At 40.0% G+C, this 24,015-nt stretch overlaps 1 protein-coding gene across 1 annotated transcript in view; it reads right to left on the bottom strand.

Moving 5' to 3' along the window:
* Positions 1-24,015, bottom strand: part of GLI3 (GLI family zinc finger 3) — a 204,521-nt gene that overhangs the window by 79,429 nt on the left and 101,077 nt on the right. Inside the window, exon 4 of the mRNA XM_058833075.1 lies at positions 12,684-12,789. Coding sequence (XP_058689058.1) covers positions 12,684-12,789 — 106 coding nt within the window. The remainder of the gene's footprint in view (positions 1-12,683; positions 12,790-24,015) is intronic.

Here is a 24,015-nt window from a genome sequence, read left to right as displayed (position 1 = left end):
AAACTTTCCTGTTGCCTTTATAACATTTGGAAGCCTGGGAATGTCTTTTCTATTCAAGTTTATACACAACTGCAATTGAAATCTGAATTTTAGAGGCAATACATTCAGCTAAAAACTGAAGCCAGGAGACAAAGTGAAGCCATGCAGACTGTGGCTGCATTGCTGTAAATCCAGCATTATAGTGAAAAGCCTGTGTTTAAACCGGTGAGGATGACACCTTTATAATTCTAAAGCTGAAACCAGTAGGAAAATTTTGCCCCAAGCCTTCTTCCCATTTTCTTTTAAACCCACACATTTTCTTACTGGCTTTATTACTTAGTTTTGCTATTTCCAAATAGGTGCTGTGTTTCGTTTTGAACGTACAAATACAAAATTTCTTAACATCATAAATCTACCTCAGTAGAATGTACGGGTCTCCTTTCAGAAAAGCAACTTACATATTAAAAAATGGTCATGAGCTGAAAGAAACTTACCCAGCAAAAGCACAGTCATACAAAAAGAAAAACAGACAACTTAGGTAACCTTTTTGTAACCTGCTTTAGAGCAAGTGATGATTCAATAGTGGCCATGTTATTAAGCCAGAATGAAGCAGTGCCCTACACACTAATGAGGTTAAAAAATGTAGTTAGGTCTTCATGTTAAAGGCACTTAGCAAGCAGCCTGCTTGGCAAAGACCAACTGTGTGTTGGAGCAGAGGACTAATCACACAGGCAGGAATCAAATCGACTGGAAGAATTAGGAGACTTGCGGCCCCGAGGAATGTAATTCATGCAGAAAAGCAGTTGTCAGAGCGAGGCCAGGGAACTGTGTGGGAAGAAAGCAAAATAAACAGCTCAACAAAGAAAACAAAGACGCTCAAATAGTGGCTTTTCTAATGCTTGAGTACACTGAAACTTCAGTGGGCACATATGACAAAAAACTCATCAAAGACGACCTCTATAAAAGCAATATACCGGTAAATAGTGAACTGGTTCAAAAACACTTAGAAAATGCCTGGAGACGTTTAAAAGTAAACTTGATGTCATTATGCAGGACAGAGAAAGTGCACATATATACATGCGTGCATGATTGGGAAAAGAAAAAAAGCAACCAGACAGTACAAAGCTAAGAGAGTTGAAATGGTTTCTAGAATTACTCCTCATTTCTCTCTACCATTCATAGATGAGATGAGGATGCAGTCTGCATGCAAGGAGTGCTCCTGCCTGTGTGCAGCAACACTCTCCATGGAAAAACAGCGCTTCTAATTAGGATCCACTGCCACAGCGTGAGGACCAGATTACTGCATCCACCAGGGGGATTATCTGACCAGAAAGAAGAGCTTGAGGCTTGTCCTAAATCTTAAAAAAACTCATGTGCAATTCATGGGAAGTTTTTCTCATGACAGGTATGACCCATGACACTAAAATTAAATTTTTAAATCAACCAATACATGAATTTCACAAATACTCTGTTCTCTTGAAAAACAGTATTTTTAAATAATGTGTCATTACTGTCATAATTTAATGGGTTTTTTTTTTATTTCTAGAGAATGAAGCTTTTATGGCATTTAATATTTTGGAACCTTTCTCCTCATCTCATTCATTCACTTATGATTTTTCTAAACTCTCCCTGCCTCAAACTCAAGAATGAGGTTTTGCACACCATTGTTTCAGCAAATTTTAGCTTCTCTTCTTCCCTGAACTCCCTCCTCCCATTAAGGCGGGTGCTCCTTCTCCTGGGAAAGCACCTGAAAAGCTTCTCACATTACCTCAAATGAATACTGTCCTCAGCGTCTGTTCTGTAATGCTAAGAAACACTCTTTTCCCAAATTCAAAACCAAACCAAAACAAACTCTTTCATTTCCAGTACCTACTGTAAGTCATGTTCATAATATTACAAAACTAGGATATGGGAAAGAAGGAAAACTTGTCTTTAATTCTTTTATATAATAATAACTTCACTGTTTAAAACAAAAACAAGTAGGCAATAACAAAAGAGAAATTCAGGGACTGAGTATTTCTCCTATTGCACTTGCTACCCATATTTGATTGTGAAGGGAACATTTGACTAAAATTCTAACTTTACAGGACTACAGTCCTGACAAACCAGTGATGTGAAGGTTCAGCATTAATCATTTCTGTTAAGGTATGGTTGGATTTGCTTCAAACCTTCGTACTATCATCAACAGACAGCCCAAAATTGATATTCACAGGGATTAGTGACTGTTACTGAACAGAGTATCAGCTGGAATTTCTCATCTAAAACTACATGCAGCAGGAAAAAAAAAATAGATTATACAAATCTACAGAAACTCCGGAATAGAATTATATATATATACATTTCTGTATAAAACAAACAGATTATTTTCTGAAATGCATTCTCCCCCTTCCCCTAGACAAATACATGATTTGGGAAAGAAAAGCCATTTTGAGAGAGCACCTGAATGACAATATCAGCTGCACCAAACACATTTATGCTTTACTCAGGACTGGAGTCAAGGGGTGACCTTATGAAAACACGACTTCCAAGCTTTTCCCACCCTCCAAGCACCACCACAAACAGCAGGTATGCAAGTCACAGATCAGCACCAACAATCACGAGGGCAGTAGGATTCACAGGTACATGAAGCACCACATACATCAAAGGTGAATGCTACTAACGTACAAGAGAGGAAGAAAGATATTCTGCTAAGGGCCCCTTCTTCTATTTTCTCTGCCAGTATTGAAGGTCCAGGTATGGGAGCTGGCTGAGGTGCAACCAGAGATCAGGAAAACACTCAGTTCTCATGCCAGGCTGAGAAGCCCTGTCTCCATCAGGCCAGCTCTTTGATCCTGCAAGCACTGAAAGCCATTTTGCTGCTACATAGTCCTGAGTACTAGTCCTAACAAATGGTAAACATATAATGGCTGGAACACTATAGCAAACAAAAGAAACAAGAGATAAAGTCCTTGCACTGCTATTCTTGTTCTACTTGTGTGAAAAACTGGAATTAAAATATTTCCTGGGCAAACCTGTAACTTTGAACAAGTGCAAAGGAAAATAATATTCTGGCTGCAATTTTTTTGAAAAGTAGTACTTTTTTTGACAAGTAAATTCAGTTTTGAAATCTTTGAGGTAAATGCATTATCTGTATGTCGGAAGCATTGTTAGTTCTCTAAACAGAGTAGGTAGCTGGGTGTGTAAATGAAAAGCCTAAGGGGAACAACCTGGCCAGCTTGGAACACACCTGCACAAGCTACACATTTGCTCCCCTGGCATCTCTGCAATTCAATCTATTCACAGGACTAGAAACACAGTTCCCAGAAAAGGTGTCAGGCTGGAAGCCTGATGTCCAAGGAACAAACAAGGCGAAAGAAGACAGAGGCAGGCTACACAAGCTTTCTTGATACTGTCTCGATGATATACACTGATAGTGATCTTCCAGGGTAAAGCAGAGAACACCTGATTGCCCCTGGTCACTCAGCTACTGCTCTCTCTGCCAAATCTGTCTACAATGTTGTTAAATGGGGCTATTTGCGTTGGTGGCCTCTATAAACTGGACTAGACTATCAATCTTTTCTTCCACGGGCCAGTGGAAAAGGCATGATAAATCTAGACTGAATTTCAACAGGAGATACAGGACTGAAAGATGTGTATCTTTAAAGAGATAGCAACTTAAATCTGATATGTTTAGAAATTCTCCCTGATGTGAAATACTCCCTAATTTTCTGTTGATCCTTAACACCAATGGACACAACAACTCATAAATAATGCTTTCAAGAAGATGATAAGTTAGTTCATTCCTTCAGAAGCTTTGTACTCCTGACTCATGAGCTGCAGGATGGTTTGCCTCCGTGTCTAACCTCCACAGAGTCTCCAGAAAATTGCCAACCCACCTATAAAACTGACTATAAATGCAGTCATAATCTACTGTAAATTCAGACCTACACATTCGGTGCTGGAAGGGATTAAGCACCTGGTCTTTAGTGGCAACTTCATGGGGCCCAGCTTCAATGTAAATATTACTCTGAAATAAGGTCCCAAGCCATCTCTTGGTCATGCATCCTAAAAGCAAAAATCAAACAGAGTAACATTTTTGTTTAATTTTTTTCCTCTATTAATCAATAACATCAGTCATCAATGATAGCTCAGCCTGGTCCAAGCTGCAGTGATGAAACACCCATTGAACACAAAACACAACCCTTGCAGCGAAATTAAGGTATCACTGGGTTTTTTCCTAGCATCACACAACACAGAATATGCAAGGGACAGCTATTTAGTCTCCTACATCTCAGAAGCACAGCTTCAACAGCCTATGTTTTGCCACAGATATGTAAACAAATATAGACCTACACACACACACACAGACATATATATATATATATATATATAAAAAAAATATAGTGGTATGAGTAGGTGATGCCAAAAAGGGAAAAAAGGTGTTAATTTAACTTCTGGTTTTTTCATCCTTTGGGAAAGGAAAAGTCTCAACTACATTCAGTCCATACTCCAAGATTCTAGAACTTGATGTCTTTGTTGGGGGAGGATGGAGTTTAAGTCAGGGAAAGATTGTGTGAGAATGTGATGAAGATGCTCTATGTTCCTACAACACATCCTGCTCATTACTCACATTTCTTAGAGTTTATACCTACTCTAACTTTAGGTAACTTCCAATTCACAACACAGGAATCTCACAGGTACGCTTTAAAAAAAGAAAGGAAAAAAAAAAAGGAAAAATCCCCACTAAGACTGTAACATTTCAGCTCTCTTTGAAGCAAGATTTAACATGAGTGGAAGAACTGTACTGAAAAAAAAGGAGTCTGTCACAGTCCAGTACCTCACAGGCTACTGCAACAAGTTTGACAGCAGCCTCTATAGAGTTGGCTTGCTTCTGGTTCACTGCACGTGAATACCACAGTCAATATCTGCTCACTCGACTAATACTGCTGACTACAGCACAAAGAACACAGGAATTTTGTCCAAGAAACCACAGGCTCAGAGCCTTTGAATGTGCACTATATTTAGAGCTTGCATTCTTTGCAGCTGATAACAGAATGAGATAATAGAAATTTCAAGCCGCAGAACTCAAGCATTGCAGCTATTCTATACATTTTTGTTTAAATGTTAAATTAAGATAATGATCCACATGTTCTCAAAGGTTTTGCTATCAAACATTTCTTCTAAGGATTTCGTTAACATTTTGCTCTAATTTTCCATCATTCTCACACTCTGAGTAGCTCCTTGCATTTCTTTTAACTGCAGAGATCTAAAATTACTCAGTCCGTGACAAATATAAGTAAAGATACTCACCCTATTATGTAAAGAGGATACACGCACACACACACACAAACTGGCACACTTGTACACACATCTGCACACAGCAAGCACCCAAACAGCTTGAAATCATGTCTAGTTATTCCTCAGTCTACAGAAAAATGTTACACAGAACAGTGACCTGAGGCATAACTTTGCTGGCCATTCTTTTTGCTTCCATCATCCCTTAATTCATGCTGGTATGAAAGCCCGCCTTAGGGAACCACTTCTCACTGGCAGCCAAGAATTCATCTAAGGACTGTTAACTGCCCAGATGGGGTAAATCAGCTAAATGGCAGTGCTGACGAGTGCTGATAGACACCTTACTGCTGATAAACCTTGGAACTGCTCCTCTGCAACAGCATAATCTGTAAAAACCTCTTAAAGAATCCCTTTCACTGGACTGGGCTCCACCAGACATACCTGTGCGTCTCTATGTCTCAGGTGGGAATGAAGCAACCAAACCCCTTTAGACCATGGGAGGAGTGTTCCCGAGGGCTTTCCCCAATTTTTCCTCCCCCTTCATCACACCAGGAGGACACCCTGTGCGTTGTTGGTCCTCAGGAGTGCTAAAGAGAGGTGGTCAGCCAGCTGCCACCACTGGAGGCATGTCTTGCTCATTAGGGCTGGGGGCTGCTGCCACTTGAGTGCTTTTCTCAACATTAAAAAAAAAAAAATAAAATGAACCAAAGATTTGGGGGAACTTTCTACCAAGGATTTTCAACAAAACAAATCATTACATTTTGCAAGCTTTTCCTTCTACATTAAAAACCTCACGAAAACTTTCCTCTAATTTCAATTGCTGCAACTTCCCAAGACAGCTCGAAATCAAGCTGGCTGTATGAAAAGAACAAAGGGCCTCTGTTAACTCAATATTTATCTACTGCTATTGTTTCTCCTTTATAAATCTGTAGTTCCTTGGCATTACAATTAGCTACTCCAGAGAAAATGATTATGTCACAAAGTATTATCCACCACAGAAACAGATGAATGATGTGAACCAAATGTAATCTGGTGCGCTTAGAGGCAATTCTGTTGACTTTCATGTAAATGTGCTGGCTTAAAACAGGGATGGGTTTTAGCAGTGAATCCTTATTTGATCTAGAATTTATTTTTCAGCAGAAATTAAGTAAGATAGCTTTTTTGCCTAAATACTGCTTTTTCCTAGAAGAGAGCAAATCAGTAAGAAATATAGAAGAGTTGAACTGACTGTGCAGTAACTTCAGACTGCAGCTTACCTAAACAAATGAATGTAACTGAACTTATGTAAAATTACATCAAAAATATATAACTATTTTTATCCATATTTTAACCTTTTTTCCTTTAAAAAGTAGCTCAGAATCAAAAATTTAAGAGAAACTGTTATCCTCTTTTTATCTGCAATTCAATATATGCCACTACTAATTTGCTTTCCAAACTTTTCACAGCTTCAGATAGTTTGTAAAAACACTTTCTTTCTGAAGCTACTCTGCAAGCATTACAAAGCTTACAAAGGAGAATTTATGATCTGCAAATCTTAAGGTAAATGCAAAGAGTAAACAAGGTAAAACAAGAATGAACAGCTGAACTTTTAAAAAACACTGACTCACTATTTTATATGATGCAAAACTATACACTGAGTAAGATATCATAGTTTTAGCCCAGACAGAAGCTTCCTATTCCCAAGCTTTGTAAAAGGTCCAACACTGAATGAAAATTACCTGCTGAAGTTAATGTGTGGGCATCTGGCCCTGGTATTTTACTTCCCTGAATACCACTAAGAAAAGAGGGATACAGGCTGCTTGCAGAGCCTACAACAGGCATATCTGTGGCACATAACAAATTCTGAGTAACCTTAAGGAGTCACCAGACCATGCTGATTCCTCCTCAGAGACTTGCTATAAAAATCCTCCAGGCTATTAGCAGCTGCTTATTCTTCATGCTGCACTTCACTTCCAGGGACAGGTTTCTTGGGGTGTTTCCCATTTAATACAAGATTTCTTCCTGTTTAAAGAAAATACTTTCACGGATGATTTTGGAAAGCTGTAACTACAGTCATCTTTTCATGTCCCAAGAGCTTCCCCGTCTTTCTTCTTTGATGGCTCCTGGCTAAACCGTAAAACCCATTCCAAGTCTTAAAGTAATTAAAGGCAATTCAATGAGTGATGTTTTTCATGCTGGGTGGGGCTCTCCTTCCCGCTGTGAAAGGATCAATGAATGCTCTGACAAGCTGACAAACTCCTTGCCAACTCTACAGCTTAGAGGTACACTAAGGTAAAGCAGCAGGTAAAAGATTTAAGAGGTTTAAACACTCAGATTTTAAAAAAGAAATTAGAGCTTAGAAATTAAAATGAAAAGAAAAAATCATAACGTCAGTGACAAGGCTGGGAAAACGTAAACATCCTATCCAATGTGTGGCTAGCAGTTTCTCATAATTGGGGATATGCTTTAATCTTCTCACATTTGGGCATCTCCTTTTTTCTGCATGGTCCAAAATCAGATGGTGATGAAAGCTGAGTGTCTGGGCCCAACTGCTTTTCTTTCCACCCTTGTGTAACTGATGTGTGTATAAACTAGGTATGAAATAATATATTTAAGAATTGGACTCCCTTTTTATCAACTTGGAGCTGACTGCAAGCAAAACAAGCGCTTTGGTTTAGTACCAGAACACTGAGAAAGTTCAAAATACCTGCTCAAGGCACTCATGTGAGGCACATGCACGGTTATCCACACGTGAATTATTTCAGGGCACAAGACTGCCAAACTTGCTAGTGTCAATCAGCAGTTAGGGGGGAAAAAAAGGGAGCCTGGAGTATCGTTGATCCTAGGAAGCTAAAATACACCGGCTGTACCTTGCAACTTCCTCCTGGCAAAGGCAGCCTGCCCCCACTGTAAGCATATGTACGGCATCAGTGCACCTTCCCTCAGATTTACCTGCTCACTCCTCCTTACGTGTAGTCCAGAGCTACAGTAAAAGGGGATGGCAACAGAAAGAGATGGAGACTAAACGGATGAATGTTTTCAAATGTGCGTGATGCATATCATAATATATTTAGCCCTGAAACTTTAACTTTCCACTAGCCTCCTGCAACACATGTATTTACCACTCTGAAATACACACAAGCCACTGCCCCAGAGCCATCCCTGATATTGCCACCTGACTGTTGCCTCCTGCTTCATCTCTGCAGGAGTGCATTCCCTCCACAGCCATGGTAACAGTGCCTGAAAATATCAGGATAGGTCACCTTCAAAGGATGTCCAACACAACTTTGAAATGAAGCATACTGGGAAAAACCTACTGATGCAACTTGGTTGAAGCATGGGAATGAATGAATGAATGAATGGCCAAGAATAGTAGCTTCCTGAATCACTGAATTTAAATCCATCAGTAGAATTTTGCCTCTGCCTTAGGAGCTTTTTAATTAATAAATAAAAACTCTCCTCCTGGCTAAGACAGGTTTTAAAAGTTGTGGGACTATGAAGTTATTTACACTTGCACTGTCATAAAAATATACAAGATACCCTTTTTCTTATTCTGTTCACTGCTAAAAACTCTCATTCCAAACAAAGACATCAAGCAACTGTAAGAGTTAGCCAATAATGAATTTGTGATTTGGATCCTGAAGAAAAACAGCATACTCATGGTATTAATTTCAAATAAACACCCTCATTAATGGCATGATTTTGAATCACTGCACACCAACCAGAGAAGGCATCACTCTTATGGATGACCTAGCAGATGTCAAGAACCAAACCATAGATAAGCTTCAGCTCCTCCTTTAATACTACACTTTAGAAATCAATTTTGGAAATTAGGGAAGTGATCAACAACAACCAAAAAAAAAAAAAATTTAAAAAAAAGCAAGGAATGTGATTATTTTTGTTAAGTTTTAATCATATAGTGCTTATTGCATAACTTAACCTCCTAGTTCAATGTAAAATGACAGTTTACTGGATTTTTTAAAACTGAATTTGAGAAAACAGAATAATAAAATATTTTGAGAAAACAAAATAATAAAATAAAAACATGAGGTCCAGCCTCAATTCTGGCATTCCTCCATTGCCACTGAAGAACAACTCAAGTTTCATACATCTTCTTGAAGTATAAACCAAAGATGTACTGTAGAAATTCCAAGATAACTACACAGTCCTAACAGGTTTTGGTAACACAAAGTGACACATTTCAGTACATATTCATAAGGGTTGGGGGTTATTATTGGGCTGTAATTGCAGTTGTTCTAACACCTAATAAGGCAGGGCTGGAAAAACAAAGGCAGGTTAATTTGTGATTTCCTCTACTCATTCAGAGGCAAATTAAGTGTCAAACAGCTAATACAGAACATATTTCATTTTATGAGATTTTAATTTAATTCTGCACCATATCGTTGATGCCTTAATGTAGGGTGGTTTATCTAAGAGGAAGAGCAATTTATAAACCTCTTTCAATTGAAATCTTTAATGATAGGATACGATAGCATAATTACAGCAATGCCTGCTAGTCCTACTATACATAAGCATCTGTCAGCAATTCCATCATAAACATAAACCCTTATTTTAAGGGTTTATAACTCAAATTATAAAATTTGGCTCCAGGCTGAAATTTGGGATGCAACAGTTCTGATCATCAGCAATTAAACAATAAGAATCACACATATAAATATATATATACCTTTCTAGAGCTGCAAGTATGTGAGAGCTCTGTAACATCTTTAAAATTCCTGCTTTCGTTTTTCTTTTTCATTTGGCCAGTGTTCAAAATTATGTGCAGACACTGTAGGTACCATGCAGACAAGGCCATCCTCACATTTTTTCTGCTCTTGTATTACAACTAAATTAACTCCACTAAGGCTTGACAGGTTCTGGAACATATTTTAAGGAGCCTGGATAACTAAAATCATGCCTTTTTTTAAATTTTATTTTTAATTTATATTACATACACACATTTGAGAGTACTAAAAAGCTAAGGAGAAAACCACTCATACAATGAAGTAATTGTTGAAGCTGTAGGTAAACATTTGCTTCCTGACTGGTTTCTTGCCATTTTCTCTCAGAATTCTGAAATACCTTCTCAAATCCAGTTCTTTCTTTCTTTTTTCTTTTTTTTTTTTTTTTTTTTTTTGGGTGCCAGGACAGCATTTCAAGTAATAGCTCCAAGAGATCTCAGGTGATCCTAAGTGCTACTCACACCAGGCTCTGTAAAACTTGGCAAGAAAACCACTGGGTGCCTACCTCACATGTATGTACTTTAATATATTTTCCTGAAAACTGCAAAAGCATGACAAACCCTAACATCTACAAAGATGCTGAAGCCATAAGGATTTTTAAGTTGCTTAATTGCCTATTTATATTACATTACAGCAACCATAACAGCTCCAAGGGTCCACTACAGCTCATCATTCCAGTGGTGACATAAACCAAATGAGCAAACAATCAACATAAGTTAATGAGGAAAAATGGCCAATATCTAGGCAATTTTGAGTTGAAAGCTTGGGCTGATATCAGAGTATATTTCTAAAGCAGCTGCCTGCAGTCATTGCATCTGGCTAAGATCTCCTTGCCTCTGCAGGGCACAGATGAATCACCACTTAATCAGGGAGCAGGGGTGCACAGCACACAGCAGGGCACCTTTCCATAGAAGAAGCATGATTTTGGGGTCAGAGAGGACAACCCCTGAATGCCAAACAAAGTATGAAAGAGGCATTTCCAACATATTTTGGGACTCTTACAGAAATCTTGGCACTAGCAGTGTAGACTGCTAGTCCTTATTTCCCACTGCCACCCAAAGCAGGTGACAGTGGTCTAGCCACCCAAAAGCCCTGCTTGGGGCCTGGGGTGCCATGCTATGGACTGAGTTCATGGGACTGAGGCTCCAGGGAGGGCTCAGCTCAGCAAATGCAGTCAGGAAGGGTCCCACATGGCCGAGACTTCCAGAAGCCTCTTCCAAGCCGGTAAGCAGTACTTGTGTCTTGGATGATGGTCCTCTGCTGATGCAGGTTAGAAGTCCCTACCCCATCTGCCCAATACAAAGGCAAATCCCCTACTAGCTTCAGAATGGGCAGGATCATCTCCCCCAGCTCCCAAAAACATCCATCCATGTAGAATATTGACTGCACTGCAAAATCTAGGATGACCCTGTAATGACTGTCTGAGCCTGCCACCTTCAGCTTACAACAGTATTTAGCAGCAAATTTAAGCATGTATTTGAGCGTACTTTATTATGTGGTAGATTGTGGTGTAAATGGTGATGCATCTGAGGAACCCTGAGGAATAAATCACAAATTTCTGTGCTCTCTCTTTCTATAAATACCCACTTTCCCTCTAATGCCCAAAAAGACTGCAACACAGATTTATTACTTACCTCCAGGCAAATTTGCTCTGAAATTACAATTCAGTAATAGAAGACTGACCCAAAAAAACCTGTTAGTAAAATATTGTGTGTGTACTTGGGCATGTAGTTAGGATTGTTAATATCAATTAATTCTGCTCACAGAGGAGGACTTGTTTTAAAACAACTTCATTTTTCTTCTGCATATATGTAATTACACAGCTGTAACTAATAGCCATAGAAAAGCAATCTGCCATCTAAACAACTAGCATTATTCTTCAAAGTATTACTTGTGCTTTTCTTCTTGTATTTTCTCAGTGTGAGAGGTGATTAGTAGATATGATTAAATGTATACATCAAGCCTTTTAGTGAAGTACCAAGCCCTGCTTTCTGGCTCCATTTTAAATGGTATTTAGCAGTTTTCTGGACGCATTTACTGGTTTATTCTGCAATGCTGATACCTGTCTCCCTATACAGAATAAGATAAAATTTATTTCTACAGGATTTCACCACTACCATCCTTTTCTAATGCATGTTATCACTGGTATTCATTTCTTTTATCTTTGTGTAAACCATGTGCTCTATCACATTTGCCATTTTGTTTGGGTGACATTCCCATCAATCAAGCGACTGCCTATATGTGCACACAACAGGGACTAAGAAAATTTACCAAAAATTTCATTATGCTTCGTAGCAGTCACTAGGAAAAAAACCCAACCTTTTGGTTGTTTTGCAAACAAACCTTTGGCATGAAAGGCAATTTTAGCTATGAAGAATACCAAGCTTTATACAGATTAAATACATGTTTATCTGACTGTATTTCACAGGGCTCAGAACTTTAAAATTTAGCCTTTATAGAATGACATAATACAGAATAAATGTCAGCAAAATACATAAGTAACCTTTGCCAGCTACCTATTATAACAGGAATTCCTCAAGCATCAGCATGAGTTTTGCTTTATGAACAGATAAACTCAATGTTTTCCAAAAGTAAATCTCGCACTCTGGCAAGACTGGAAAAGGGCTCCAGGTACAGGTTTCAAGCATTGCAAAGGTTCATGTATTTGTCCATTCTTGCAGGAAGCAAGGGGGAACACTGAATACTCACACATGCAGAGGAGGAATGGGAGATGGTTCATAATGGTAGCGTCCCTCATGATGTCTCGCATCAATTGGTACAGGAGGGTGGAATGCTGGAAAAAGGTGAGGAGGATCTGAAAAAACAAGCGAGGTTCCCAGATCTGAGTATCTCCAATGATTCTTTAAAAACAACATTCATAAAGACAGAACAGATACTGAAAACAATGTGTTAAGAGTGCTATGACTTAAGGGTCACAATCTCCTTCCATGCTGCTGTCAGTCAGGTCTGTCTGAGAGGAGAATTTGGCCCACAGTGTTTGCATGAATATGTATTTACTAATTTTAATATTCTCTTTTTATAGCTTAAATGGAAATGGGCATAAAAAATGTCTTTAATAAATAATTATGTGCCCATATGCGAAGCATCAGATCAAAAGGACCATCTTGGCTTTCATAAGCATTCCTGATTTATTTATTTTGTATTAAAACAAGAAAAAAAAATCATCCCAGGACAAAAAGCCTAAGCAGAGAACACAATGCAATAAAAAAGTATATCCTCAGAGCTGTACTCACAGTCCTACAACAGAAAGCCAAACTGAAGTGACTGAGAAATAAATGTAAGTAAAACTGGAGTAAATCAGACAACAATACTCAAAGGCCAGTGCAACTGGGAAGGGCCATATTGGAGATGTTTAAGTGCACCACACCAATGTCTGAACCTGGAGGAATGTGTGTGAGGACAGAGGAACTCATTTCATACCCAGCTCTTATAAAGGAAGGGTGCTTTCTTTGTCCCTGTGGCTGGAGACCCAGGCACTCATGGCTGCAGTAAGCTTCCCTGCTCTATCTCCCCCATGGCTTCCACAGGATGGGGGATTTTGCAGCTGTCAGAACTCCCGCTCCCCGCTGTTTCCGCAGAGCCTCAGAGACAGGCTGACAAAAGGGAGAATGCACCCCTGACACCCCCATGGGCTCTGCCCTGAGGCACCAGCCCGCCCTCCCCACGGCTTCTGCAGCTGGATTGCCTCCCAGCTTGGAGGGGCACAGCTCACACAGACCACAGCTCTCCTCACCAGCACACCACTGGCATCTGTGTGCCTCAAAATGTTATTCACTGATGTTAAGCACCTCCAGCGGCATGAAACAAACTGATCCTGCACAATCATTACCCAATTGCCACTTTGGCTGATGTCATGTGTTTATCTGTCACTAAAGGCTGAGAAGTACATACATTAGGTCATGTCATGGATTTAATAAAATGTTTCTAGAAAAAAAGAAGACTTCAATTGTGTGCTGCCAGTAAAATTAATTCTACTCCAGTTTTGCACACCAACTCTTGAAGGTATCTTTTCTTTATATTGCCCACCTTTCCTATTGAGCAAAATATAAACCTCCTCTTAGATAATATTATTTGTGAAAGCAGTTCCCTGGTCTCAACCAGAGACGGTTAAAAAAATAAAAGGACTTCTCCTCATCATGTTTTAAAAAGTTAGGTTGCTTTATTATTGTATTTTGAAGTGAGAGAAGAATAAGAGGAACAAACCTCATTGCCCTGAGGGAATACACACAGAGGACGAAGGGGAAATAATTTCTAAGGAAATATTCCCACTATTTCAAGAAAGCCTGGAAACATCTGACATAGACTGCCCAGTTACACAGCTTGATTTTGTGAAAGGCATCGGCATGTGATTAGCCACAACACATTTCAGCCATTTACTGACTTAGGCACCATAAATGAAAAATAATTGTGGCTTATGATGTAAAAGCTGGGAGCTCAAACTCACAGTATGTTTAATTCTGGTTCTGCTGCACCAACTGGACCTTGGCATGCAATCTCTTATGAGCTTCACTCCCCATGCCAACTACTCACAGTCTTCAATGGAGGTAAAAAAATGGGTCACAGATGATCAGGAACATACTGTCATTGTCTCAGTGGAGGATGCTTGCTGCCACCTCCTGAAACACATTCCCCAGCAGACACTAAGGCAAAGCAGAAAAGGGACATGGGAAGTGTGTTTTACCACGTCTCCCTGCCTGCCCTCTTCCCTGCTAAACTGGTATTTGACTACAGCGGAGGTTTCAAAGCAGATGTCTAGCATTTCACAATACAAAGTCTGCCACCATTTTTTCAGCAAAAAAAGGAAGTCACTCACACCCTCATAAATGCACTTCAGAGAAGGGAAATCCTTCTCTGTTCTATGCATCTCTTTCAAAGAGTGAGACTGGAGAGCACAGGTAAGACCATAGAGATTTTGCAACACTTATTCATGTTAGACAGGAAGTGGTTCCCCTGGCCGAAACATGAAATCCCACTCAGGATGCCAAGCTTCCTCACTGTCCCACCCTCACCCAGCCAGACCATCTATCCATTAAAACCAGTCCAAGTAATTATGTAGTGAAACACCATCTGACCCTCCTCAAGATCTATTTACTTTCTGCTGAGAAATGGAAACTTAGTATTAAGCAACCCAAAAAAAGGTATTTTAATCTGTGGGGCTTATGCAGTACATATCATCAACAAGTTTTATTTATGCATAGGCTATAAATCTCCAAGAACATCTTTTTCAGTCCTCTCACATTAAGCTCCTTTGTATATCTTGGTTGCATCTTGTTTGTAGTTTCCATCTGGGAAACAGCCGTACTCCATCATGGCACAGGGAGCTGTCTCTGTCAGCCCTGAGCTGTCCGGAGCAGAGCTGCATATCAAAACCCAACATAATTATCCATCTCAAAGTTTATTATTTACACATGAGCAATACAGCTGGTGAACATCGTAACTCAAGTGTATGTGTAATAAGTTACTACACTGTAGCCATCTCTTGTTGCAACCCTTAAGAAAAACCACATGATGACTTTTCCAAAGTCAGGCTAAAACTGCTGAAGCAGAATAAAGTGCCACTAAACCTAGCTACCTCCTATTTATCATACAATTTCCTGACTGATGGTTCCACAAACCAGCTGCTAAGTGCTGTGTACTCTACTGTCAGCAGACTAACATGCTAAATGGGAGACAGGGAGAATAATGTACAAAACTATAGAACTGGTGGAGTCAATTTTACAGATGGAAATCAAATCCTGCCGTGTTAGGTCAGCCCTCAGCACAAAAGCAGCTGGTAAATCCAACGTGCGTGGGGGCCCAAGACCACTCCACTTGGAAAAGCACTGAATATTTACATGGAAAAACTCTGAGATCAGGGAGCACCCATCATCCAGGGCTTCACTTGGAATTCACTTGAAATGGCATAAAATGTAATCAGTTGGCATGTATTTCTAAGGAAATAGATAACAAGTTTCTAAAGCAGTAACTGAGGCTGTTGCTAGTTTCATATTGACATCCCACCCAGTAACTATTTCATTAAAAGCATCATCAGAATATTCAGAATATTAATGGCACATTCTGCCACAATTATTGATACTGTAGGTAAGTAAAAAACTGAGACTAATGAGGCTAGACTTGAATCTGAACCTATCTGAGCCATGTTTTTTTGTGCGAGATGCTTTACCTATCCAGAAATCCAGGGGAAAAGCTCTGTGGCAAAGACAGGATAGCTGCTCTGACAATGTTTTCATTAATTCATTTAAACTGTGAGGACAAAAACTCTTATCTTCAGCAAGGAGAAACTCCTCTCACCAAAACAAATCAATAAAATCTAACTTCCTGTTCTGCTAAGGAAATTACTTATGACCTTCTTAAAAATTCTAGCTAAGACGCAAACTTACACAGAATATACCAGGCAGTTTTCTTACAGACATCCAAATGCAACTGTGACTTCCTGGGCCCATCCTTGCAGAGGCTGATGTAAGTGTACAGTACACAGACAGATGCTGGCTGTGGTGTATTTGCAGCCCTCAGCTTCAACTCATTAGAAGTACCTGATTCTGTGCATAAATTCCACTGTTTTCAAGAACTTTTAAGAACATGCCAAAGCACATTGGAAATATATTTGAAGACTTTGCTCACACATTGCTGAGTCTGGTAGCTGCTGCTGCCTTCTGAATTGTCTGCTGCCTACTACTGTAAACTTCCTTCACATACTCTCCTGTGTCCTGCACAGCTAGCGGGGGTCTACTTAAAACAAAGTGGGAGACACAACTTGCCTGTAATGCTACAAATTCATTAATTCTATCACTGTGAGATTTTCTGGAAAATATGTCAATTTATGCTGACTTTCTGTTGTATAAAACCTGCCTTCTTATTTCTCCTTCAAGAACCATTCTTACCTTCTTAAAGAAGTGAATAGGATCATCTCTCTTCAATTACAATCATTCCCATACAGGAAAAAAAAAAAGAGACCTACTCTTGTCCTCTGAAAGTCGACAACCTAAGTCTGCTGCAACATCAAGAGAAAGAAACTGGGAGAAAGGACAGGTATGTATGATCCTTGATGCTGAACAGCAAACCTGAATTGAAGCCTGATGAGATGCAATTCACAGCAAGACTTGTTGGAAAGGGGGGTGATGCCAGCTGGCTCAAAGGTGCTGTGCAACACCCTGAGATGATGGCAGAAGCATTAGGCAACTACGAAGCTCAGTGAAGTTTGTGATAACTTTTCTGTACACTCTGTAGTCTCTCAAATAAGCCTTACTTAGGGGATCACTATATTTGGGAATGTGGCTGTGATGGTGATACTAGTAAAACACTCTGCCCTCAGCTAGCTGACTTGCTCAAGCACCTTGTGATTCCTGCCAAACGCTTGAGGGAGACTGCTGCTGAAATGACAAGCTGCATTTTTCAGAGCATCAAGAAAACATTTGCTACCGCAGAAGATGCCTGCACTGGCTTGAACTCACCCAGTGTGGCCCCAGTGTCTGCACCTGTGTCATGAGGTCAGGGCCAAGAAAATAGAGGTCCCAAGCCCAACACAGGAAGCCCTCATTATGCTTCAGCACGTTTGTCATTAGGACAATCAGCTCACCAAATTGCATGTCAGAGCTGAGCCAGGTGAAAATTATCTCAGATCCAACGTCACCTGAGGTGAAATCTCCTTCCTGCTTAAATCCATTACAGTCTTGGTGCTGAACCACAGTACCAACCTTTCACACCACATGTAACAGATACAGTAGGATGCAAAATATAGCCTTCCTGTTAATGTCTTTTCAATATGCAGAACAGTTTTGAAGAGTTTGCCAGCAAGTTTCTACACTTCCTTTGGTTTGCAAGCTGATCACCAGATGAGAATTTTCTAATATTCAGCTTTGCAGAGTCCCTAAGGGCACCACTGTTTCTTCACGTACATTTGCTTCAACTGATCTGAACTTAATGGTATTGCCAGGTTTTATGGCAAGAATTATGTTCTTAGCTGCCAAGCAAAGATCTTTTTTTGGATTTCTGTTTAATTACAGCTGGCATTAGGGCTCAATAAGAGCACATGTTGTCTCTGAGGGTTTTTTTAGTTCTCTTTCAATAAGGGGTGATTTATGTTTTCTACGTCTGCTCATACAGAGGCTTTAATCTGAAGAAAAAATGGCTGAGCCACAGCTACACGTTAATGCACGCACTTAACTCTGTGTACTTTGAAGAGTTCCCCTATGGTGACTGGGGCTGCTGCTTCAAGCGTGGCTGGTTGCCATCTGAAGCACTGCCTGTTTGCAGGCTGATCTGCTGCCGTGCTACAGACAGTTATCTCAGGATGCTTTTCTGTGTGTCTGTGCACGTGCACACACACACTTCCAACGTGGCCACAGTCGCATTGACACAGACACAGCTAACTCACCATCCGACTTCACAGAGAAGAGGATTCTACACAGGAAAAAGGAAAGCCATGGCAAAGCAGGAAAAAAAAGTCAAATAAGCGTATAAAGCCAAAAAACAGACAGAAGGAAATTGAGGAAAAGAACTTTTAAGGGGCAAGTGCTCTCCATTCCAGTAGCACTAAATGTTAATTGTGGTAACATACAGTAGATGTAACACATTCAGGGAATACACAATTTTCCATTGGCTCACTTCCCTTCCATGTGTCTGTGTGTATTAATGATGATCAAACTTCCCCTTTCTACTCTCTGCTGGTGCTCACAGAGCCTATGCACTGATCTTAAAACTAAACCACTGAAGTTCCAGGCCAAGCCTCACAAACCAGAGCAGAGCTCCAGTTCTTGTTACGGCTGAAAAATAATGTCTATCTTTGTAAAAAAAAAAAAAGACTCTGGAGCATCTTTGATTCCTGCCATCCATTTTAATACTTTCAGTTTCTAAATCTAAACACCTTGTGGGAACATGTTTTATTGTTAGCAGTTCCACAACAACCATTATGCCAAACACTTGAGGGAGGAGTAGTTATCGTTGTGCTGGAATAAAAGTTGCTGGAACTGGCTTCATCAGCTGGCACTGAGAGGTGTTTTAATATGCCAGATTTGCTGCAGGTATTGGCTAAATAACTGCTGGATTGATTTCAGTTTGAACACTTTATTATTCTTTCCAGTCAATGCAACTCTGCTGTCTAAGGAGCAGGACTGCCTTCTGGAATACTAACTAAACTTTCTTAAGTCCATTCAACAGACTTCAGTGCTTACCGCCATTTGCCCACCTGGAAATAAAAATTAACTGATTAAAAATAAATTTAAAAAAGAATAATACGAGACAGACTCCCAGGGTAATAAATATATTGCATGTGCAAAACACCTTGAACAGAAAAGCCTCCAATTCTTTCAGAACATAATTTATGACTCATCACAGCCCAGTGATTTGCAAATGACTCTTTCCACCCGGATGGATGAACTGGTAAGTGAAGAAAGAACTCCTTGTGCTGCCCTAATCAAGCAGCCATGAACTTGCCTGGTGAGTGGGGTGGGGAAAGCAGTGCTGCACCACAACCCTCTTGGGACATACTTTTTAGAGGAGGAAAGCCAAGTCACCCCATTAGCCCAGTTTGCCCAAGAACAAACAGCAAATTGGTGGAAATGTATCAGGAATATCCTGCCTTCCACCCAAGCAATACTGGCTACTTCATCCTATAAGGAACCTTAAAAAAATTTGATGAAGAGGAGTGCAACTGCATATACCCAGCAACTGTACATTGGCCCATGGTTTCAAGATGAGAGGATGATGAGCCCCACCATCCCATTTCTTAGGTATAATTGTCTCATCTAACACAGCTGGTTCTCGGTAGAGCACAGCTCATCTTTTTCATAACCTCTGGATCACATGCAGCATTTCTTAAAAAAACTTAATAATGTGGTTTCTGCAAGAAAATGAAAAATTGCCCTCTGCCAGGAAGCTGACAAAAAAGATCCCTCCCTCTTCTACATCCAAAGGACCGGCAGTAATAGAATAATTCAGCTTCTCCTTTGCAACACAGTTGCCATTCTTGCTGCTCCTGCCTCTAGCTGCTCCTGCCACCATGTGTCAGTGCAGCCTTCACCACTTCAAAAACCATCCCTAAAAATTATGAAAACCAAAATGAGCAACCATGTCTAACTCTCAAGAATCACAGACAAGTGGTTTTAACCAGCTGCTCTGGAATGGTTCCCATCTTTTATTACTTGGTATGAAGGATCACATCCTCAGCATTTCCTCCTCTGCAAGCAGTGAGAAACTAGATCCATAACCACAATATATACAAAAATAATTTGTGCCTATCTACCTGTTCCTATCCATTTCTGTAGCACACTACAAATTCCAGTGGTTGAAGGTGAGCTACAAAGTGGAAGCTAAGGAAATTAAAAGATTACAAACAAAATAAATCCTGATCCACACTGGTAAAAAGAAATCTCACACCAAGGCTTTCAATTCCAAAGAACTTCTAAGAAGTTTAACATGGACTTCCTGAACAGTAAGAAGGAGGTGCTGCCACAGATCAGCTTGGTTATTCCCTGTGGCTCAACACAGCTCAAAGAATGCATCTTAATGTCCTGATATCAGCTGACATCAGCAATGACAAATATCTGTAAGAAGCAATGGTAAATGTGGCTAAGGAAAGGCAACAGATCTAGAAACCAGCAGAGGAGGGGACTAGAAATACCCATGTATTGCTGCTGATTTCATGTGGGAACAAATGAAGACAAGTTAGGTAATTCAACAAGCTTTGGTGACATTCTTAGAAGTTTGTACGCAGCAGTGAGTCAGTCTGCAAACATTATTTGTTTAAACGACCATTTGGAGACTTAAGAACTCTTCTGTGTAGAAGAATCAAGTTTAAAACCTATTTGAAAGGCCAAACCTCAAACAGTTGGGTATCAGTATAGCACAGGGAAAATCACTGTAGCTAAACAGATTTTCAGCAGCTGAAGGTATGGACCACAGTGTGAAAGACCTGGATATATGTTATACTTAGCAGATTTGATGAGTATTTCATGGCATAATAGGAATTAGAGAGGAAAATGTATAATTAGATCAATTATGTCTATTTTTAGATATTATAACTCAGATTCTATGGGATGCACAATCAGATGAACACTAAGAGATCTCTTTTCCCTGCTGTTCAACCTGATTTTTAAAAATTTCTTCCAAATATTCATAATTATTTAGCTTCTCTCTGTATCATCCTTAGCAATTACTCTCCTTCTGAGGTGTTTATATTCTTCAAGCTCTTGCAGATGAGCAGATAGTTACTACATGTTCTATCAGGCTGTTTGATAATATACATTCATTGCAACTTTTAATTTCTCTGTCCATGTTCTAAATTAATCACAGTGACTTGTTTCTACTTTCTGTGTTTCTTCCAGCCTGGGTTGTCATTCCTGCACTCTTTGGCACTGGGTTTTCATGTAGGCTGACACTGTTTAGGAGGCAGCCTTATAAATTTATAAAAGAAATAACTATTTCTGAAATCTTCCCTTTTTCAGCAGGGATATGCATTTCTTACACACAAATCTCCAAATCCATTATCATACATTTTCCCACTATGAGACAGTGTCTCATTCATTATGTGGCAGTGACCTTATCTATCATTTCTAGGAGACTTCTGGTGAAAGAGGCACTGCTCAAGTGAAATAAAGTCAACACAAACCAACTCTTGGTTATTACTTCTTGACATTTCTAAATACTTGACTTTAAGCTGTTTTCTTCCTCCGTGTTCTCTCACCTTCCATCAGCTTCTTAGAGAGCTCTTCCTCTGTATTTCATTTTCATGCTGGTTACTTTTTGTTTCAGATCATTACTGAAGATGGAAAGCACTGTGAGTTCCCTTAATTTGCCATATTGACATTTATTCTAAGTGCTCACTCAGCCTATTTTTGAGATGCCATATTGTCAATATTCCAATCAATCTTAGTTACTTTTACAAGCCAAAATTTGAGGAAAGTATATTTAACAAAAAGAGCCATAGTTAAATTATGTCACTTCCCTGGGCCTCAGCCTGGTCACCGTTAACAGAGAGATACCCTTTCTGAGACAGTCTAAACCTCTTCAGTAAGAAGTCCCAATAAAAAGCTAAAATGACAGTATTTTATTAACTCCCCATAATTTCTTCTAAAATTAGTGGCTCAATTGTCTGAAACTGCTTGTTCTTTTACTAATCTCTCTTGGCTTTTGCTCATCACCTTTTATTAAGTTCATTTTTCTTTACAGACAACTTCTCTGTTTCCCACTACCCAAACACAGGATGAGAGTATCAGCTTTAGATATAACCACACTTTTTTTTAATTTTTAGGACTTTTGTTAGGATTTAGGATTCCCCAATTCCTCTTCCTCACCAAAGGGCATTCTCTCTATGTGAAAATATGGAAGTTCTTCATAAAGTCTTATCAACACTTTCATCCTCTCTCTTGTACTCTGCAGATGTAGTGGCAGGATCTGACATACACTTCTCTTGTTCTGGAAGCTAAGTGCTGCTTACCCAAAGTGGCCGACCCTTTACATAACCGCTTACAGCAGGCACCGCTGCTAAAACACAGGAAGAAGGGCACATATGTCTGAGCACAGTTATTTAAAAGCACAAATCAAAAATGGACAACCTCAGATTAATTAATACTCCTCAGGACAGCCCTGAGTCAGTAGTGCCCACATCAAGAGCAGGGGCACACAGCTGCAGAGGGCACCTGGCTGCAGAACCAGCTGCACCATGTCCTGAGGTCTTCTGCCTGCACTGTGTCCTACTGACACCAACATCATTGCCAAAACTCATGGGTAGGTCCAGTTTCACCAGTGAGGAAAAACACTCCCACTAATGAGAGAAAAGGGAAAATGGAAGAAGAACAGAGACCTGAACAGGCAGAAGCATAAAAATGCAGTAGTGGGTAAAGCAGCCCATAGCATGAGCAAAGACCTTTTCTATATAGCAACAATATACAAGCAAAGTCTTCAGGGGAGTTTCTCTCTTTACATCACCTGTCTACAGTGCCTACCGCAACAGGGCCCCAGTCTCTGACAGAGCTTTCTGGCACCACCATAGATGAGTATAACAGTATAGCTTTCTCCAGCCTCCAGTCCAGGCAGACCAGAAAAAAAGTTACATAATCTGCCTTCAGTTTGGTGATTGCAGGACAAGACAGCAGAAAACGTAGAATTAGGTGGAACACAAACCCAAAAATACAAGAGAAGAAGGAAAGAACTGTTCTGCTGCCCATCCAAACAGGTAAGGGGGCACTAAAAGGGAGGCTTCTTTTCATTACTCTATACCCTAGAGGAGAAGCCAGGGCTGCTAGAAGGAGACAAAATGAGCCAGAAGAGAGGAAAGATTGCCAGATGAGGACAAGGCATATCATACCCTGCCACACAGGCAAGTAATACAAGAGGCTATGGACACAGGAGGTTTGAATGGCCTCAAGGGGAAAGTCACAGTAAAGAAGTGTAGTAAAGATCTCAAAGAGCTGAAACCATAGGACCAAGGAATTCCTCAACTAAAAATTTTGTTGAATTGACAGAGGAGCAAAAGGAAATGAGAATCACCTGTGAAGTTCTTACATTATCCCATGGCATCTGCTTTTGGTCATTGTTTGGAAATGATACCAAGCTTGACAATAGGGTCCCTCAACTCTGCGCACTCCTGGCATGTTCCCCAAGGTACTCCAGAGAGTACCTTTCTCTGGCACTCTGCCAGCACATCACCAAGGGCAGTGCCGGTGCTGCAGTGTTTCAGCTCTGTGGCATAATCATGAAGCTATCCCAAGCCTGTAAAAGCCCATCATTCAGCTGTATGTTTGTATAAAAGAAGTGATGGTAAAAGTAACTTAAGATGTCCATCTCCTGTCCACCAAGACACAATCCTCACTTCTACAGTTCTGTGTGGGGTTCAGATGCAATAAAGCTATAAGAAAATCGGGGACTTCATTTACACTTCAGCAGAAGAAGGGAAGAGAAGTTTTCTTCAGTCCCACCCTCTGTCAGTCTTGGACCTTTTCCAATGCATTAAGCATCAGTTTCCCGCCAGTGAAGTGTTTGATGCTCTTCTATAATGCAGTGGCAGTGAGAGAGGTATAGTAAC

The sequence above is a fragment of the Poecile atricapillus genome, chromosome 2 (assembly GCF_030490865.1).
Source record: "Poecile atricapillus isolate bPoeAtr1 chromosome 2, bPoeAtr1.hap1, whole genome shotgun sequence".
NCBI lineage: Eukaryota > Metazoa > Chordata > Aves > Passeriformes > Paridae > Poecile > Poecile atricapillus.
The sequence above is the reverse complement of the archived record's forward strand: the minus strand, read 5'-3'. Positions and strand labels throughout refer to the sequence as shown.